This window comes from Acanthisitta chloris, unplaced genomic scaffold (assembly GCF_000695815.1).
Source record: "Acanthisitta chloris isolate BGI_N310 unplaced genomic scaffold, ASM69581v1 scaffold8229, whole genome shotgun sequence".
NCBI classification, from domain to species: domain Eukaryota; kingdom Metazoa; phylum Chordata; class Aves; order Passeriformes; family Acanthisittidae; genus Acanthisitta; species Acanthisitta chloris.
The window spans coordinates 23,770-28,625 of NW_008690773.1; the positions used below are offsets into that span (position 1 = coordinate 23,770).

Consider the following 4,856-nt stretch of genomic DNA (forward strand, 5'->3'; position numbering starts at 1 on the left):
AATACAATTTTACACCAAATAATAGAGCATATATTTAATTGGTTACAGCTGGTTTTATTATTTCAGTTGTGCTATGTTCAGCTCATTTCACCTCTCTGGATACAAAGTTAATGCCAAAGGTTAATGCCATGTATATTTCAGTACCTTCAGTACCTACAGAATCTTTAGATACACATATGACCATCCCCAATCAAACTCTGCAAGACAATGAAACCCTCAACAGCAATTAATTAAGGAAAATCTTACCCAGATGACTCAGATGGAAAGCCCCAGAAACCATCTTTATGCAGAAAATGTTTGTCCCAACTATGCTCAGTCTGTATTTACATAGTGATAAATGAAGTATCATGATGCACATGCTTGCCCTGCTTTGCAGCATTATTCAGGAAACGTACCCAACTTTGAATACCTTTAAGCACTGTGGAGATCTTTTTATATCCTCACAGTTCTATCTATCTTGATAGAGCAGTATTTTACAGGCAGTCTGTGCTATCTAATAGAAATCATTAAGAACATCAGAACACCCCCCTGAACAACAAAAATAAGGGAAACAAAACAAAACCTAGATGAGATGAGGGGTGGGAGAAAAAACCTGGCCAACAACACAAACAAACTATTGAAGACATTCATGTTTCAAAGATCTAAGATTATATGCTTCTTTCCCACCCAACTAACTCTGGCTACTCTCCTCATGAATGTGATCTAAAGCTTCATACATCTACCTCTCCAAGAACTTCCAGCCAGTCATAGCAGTTCTACATATGAGTAATTCCTACATGAAACAACAAAACCAGACTTGGTGCAGATTTTGGTCTCCAGGCCTTCACTGTCACATCTGACCCCATCTATATGCACACATTTCCTGTCCCAACTGCCAATTATTTATTCCTTCTAACTGTAACACCCATGGTTTGAAGATGGAAATAACATGGTCTAATTTACACTGCTTACATGTACTGAATTATGATTCCTGTCTGCAGCCAGCTGCGGGCAGCTTTGTAATGTACTACTGGTAGTAATTTGGTTTGGTTTTGCTTTAATTTGTAAATCACTCACAGGCTTATGTAGCAGATGGATGCTTTGCAAAAACTGATATATAAGCAAATAAAAGTTAAACACAGCTAGCACAACAATAACTCATGAGAAGAGTAGGTATGGATCCTGCAACAGGCTCCCACGTGTAAGTGGAAGGTGGTGTCACGCAGACCCTCACCTGGCGGCAGCACAGCCAGTTCTCTGCATGCACAGAGCAGAAAGACAAGCATCTAAATGCAGGAGTTCCCCGTATACTTTCAGGGAGTTACTCCACGCCTTAACTGAGTGAAGCTGGCACTTCGCTACAGGAGTTACCTCTTGATGAGATGCCATCACCCTTTGTTTCATTACATATAAGGATTTGCAAATAGGAGCAGCAGACCTTCGGCAGCTGCAGAGTCGCACTGATCAGAGAAACTGGCAGTTAAGGGTGTGATTGTCATGGGGTTGCCCTTGCTGTCATAGAAACAGCAGGGAGTCAGAAAGCTGCTCTTAAATGATCTTTGCCTACTCCTACTAGTTATGTCAAGCTTTAGCTAATTTTAAGCGAGAAGTTGTTAGGCTCTTTTCCCACAACAAAAGTAAAGAGAAATTGCACAGACGCCTGTATTCCAAAAACCCTCAGTACTTACGGATACTGTGTAGCATATGCTTCAATATTTACCTAGTGAATGCTTTTCATAAATTATTGTAAGCATGTATTATGCAAAACTAGATAAAGAGTGAATAGGAATGTCATTTTTTGATAAAACTTAAAATTAACAAAAAATCTAACCATTATCCCCTTTGAATTTAGCTATAACTAGCTAGGGATCTTACTGTATATGGTAATACTTGATTAGAGGTTCAAGTCCTTTCTTACATGTAATCGATTTCTTGTTTCTCACAATCTCTCATGCTAAATTTTCTCCCCAAAGCCATTAAATCATATCCACATTTAAATACTTTATGACAAAAGGTTCCAATTTATATTACTTTTTTCAGCTCATAACTGATTAAGGCAGGCCTCCTGTGACAATGTGTACAAGGAAGTCAGTGAGTACAGAGAGATACTACTGCATGCTTACAGCTCTAAGCCAGGCAGTAGACAAGTAAGCCCAGCCCGTACAGCATACACTGACGTTCTTCTTTCTTTGTCCATGCAGCCTTGCTTTGAGTTTTAATTTTACTTTATTTAATCTTGCTTGTATTTTGTTTGTGGAAGGTTTGGGTTTTTTGTTAGCGGGGGTTTTTTTGTGGCTTGTTTTTAATGCTATTTTACTGTGTGGGTATCTCTCTCAATTCAGATGGAGAAAATCTTTAAACCATATTAAATTGACCTCCAAGGATACAAGACATAACCTTGAATCTTTTTCTAACTCTAAACACACACTTGACTATGTTATTTGTATAGCTATGGATCCACATATACACATACTACGTTAGAACTGTTAAGTAATGTCATGGTTAATCACCCTGAACCTGCCTCCTCATTTTTGCTGACTGTATGTAGGGAAGCAATGTGTGTGTCAGGATATGTTAGGGTACATCTTGTCTTAAGCTTCTGGGTCAGATGGAACAAGTGATGGGTGTCAAGATGATTATCTTGGATGACACAAACAAGTTACAACAGAAGATGGACACAAAGATCAGTCACTCCAATTTTTAAGAGCTTAACCAGGGAGGACTGTGAAGGTGAGTCTTCATTTCCTGAAGGCCTATGGCCTTTACAAGTTTCAAACTTTCAATTCAGCTTTAAAACCTCCCAATTTAAAAATTGCCTATTTAGAAAATATGGACAGTCTACACAAGCCTGTACTATAAACATATACTGTAAACCTTGAACTTTTGTTATTAAATCTGTTGTTTTAAACTTTCATTTTGTGTGAGAAGCTCCTTTGACTCCTGTGCCTGCATTACCTGCAGATAATTTTATGTCCCTACACACGCACGGACAAATTTAGGTACATACACAAAACAGACTTTTTGCAGTTCTGTTTTATCTTACTGATTCCCTTCTTGGCATAGGTAAAATGTATACATGTATGACTGAAAACAGAGTGAGAGATGATTATACAAGAGTTGAGATTAATCAACGAATCATAGAATCAGCTGCATTGGAAGAGAAAGGTTAAAAAAAATAAGACTGCTTCTTAAGCAAGCCTTATGTTCTGGGAAGCACTCAAGGATTATTTTCAGGCACTATCGTGGTCACTTCTGAGAACAAGTCAAAGTTATATACAAAACCTCATTGATAGGCTTTATATTTTAGCAAGTTTATATATACACCCTTAATTGCCACTTTTGATGCATATCAGCTAAGTATCCATGTTACAAAATATTGTGTAGATACATGTTTGATTAAATAATTATGCAAACCAAGAGTTTATCACAAATCTTTCTTCTATGAGCCCTTCTTAAAGAGCTATATATTTCCTAGCTGATCTTGAAGAAACATTTTGAATGCAGCTGTAACAGTCGAAAAGCAGACTGAAATATATTAATTTGGTCATACTATAATTGCAAAGGATGGTTTTAATTAGGGTGTAGACAGAAAAAAAATCAACATTTGTTTCTAATAAAGAAAAGCCTGCATAATTTCCATGATTTAAGGTTTGTTGTTTTTGTTTGGCTGAATTTCCCAGAAGCATCTCTTTGCTTCTCAATTAAATTTCAAGCTGTTACGCTATGGGTAGTCCTACTACTCCTGGGGTTAAAAGTTACCAAAAGTGTGCAGCAGCACACCAACTCACATTAGTACAGACGGGGCAATGTGCAACACCTCTAGCTCGTTTTGCCTAACTCCCACTGACCTCAGTAGGACCACAGTAAGCTCTCTAGTTTTCCACAGAAATGTACACTCACACATACAATCCGATACACATTTTCCTGATAGGATCTTTTACCATGCTGAACCTAACTCACCTTTGCTCCTGTAAACATGAAGAAAAGGTGTGCATACTTGCTCACCATGATTCTACATGTGCAACTCATACAAGATTTAACACACTCAGTCTGCAAAGAGGCAGGGTTGAAATTTTTTCCCCTCAGCTGTCACTTCTCATCCACCTCTCACCAGACTGCCTTCTCCAACTGAAACCATATGAACAAATACATGTTTAAATGTCAGCAGTCCTTTCCTTGAGTTATACCGCTGCAGCAGGAGCAAACTGCAGCATTACCAAGTTCTCAGTCAATAATGGAAATCTTTATCTTTTGGCTTCACTGCAGCCTCCACTTCTGGAAAAATCAAAAGTGATAGATATTCTTCCCTTCTGACACCGCCTTTCCCTTATCTGTTTGACTTATGTTCTTTGCCCCAAAGACACAGGGTATGCATAAGGGAACCTGCATGATACAGCAGGCGCAGAGAAGGGGACTGTCTTTCCCTGAAGTACCACTGAGAATGACACTGGAAGTGTGTTTCAAATGAAGAGTAGGACGAAGGAGAGTATATATTCACATGCATGCTTAAATTTACTTTTGCTGCCTAGTTTGCAATGGTACTTGGTCTGATTGCTCCTTAGACTCCAGGTCTCCTTATGCAATCAGTGGCAAAAAGTTTTGCTTTTTGACCAAAAGGACCCCCAAAGACCTTTGCAAACTTTACTAACTTGGAGCAAATCTGGCTGCACTTTAGATCCAGAGTAACTACACTTTAAATCCAAAGTAATTCCACTGACCACGCTGGAAAGTAATTTTGACATAACTTAGCTCAGAAACAGGATGTGAAGCCAAATCTGTGTGAACATATATATATGGGGTATACCACCGCACAGCATCTGTGTAACAACACACAGGAGCACTGCTCAATGGTTTTGGAGTGCAAGTGAGGAACACCA

The 4,856-nt window shown here is 38.6% G+C and overlaps 1 protein-coding gene across 1 annotated transcript in view; it reads right to left on the reverse strand.

Annotated features, from left to right (window-relative positions):
- BNC2 (basonuclin 2) overlaps window positions 1–3,987 on the reverse strand; it is a 7,337-nt gene extending 3,350 nt beyond the window's left edge. Inside the window, exon 1 of the mRNA XM_009081948.1 lies at window positions 3,940–3,987. Within this exon, the coding sequence (XP_009080196.1) occupies window positions 3,940–3,987 (48 nt within the window). The remainder of the gene's footprint in view (window positions 1–3,939) is intronic.
- Between the last annotated feature and the right edge of the window lie 869 nt (window positions 3,988–4,856).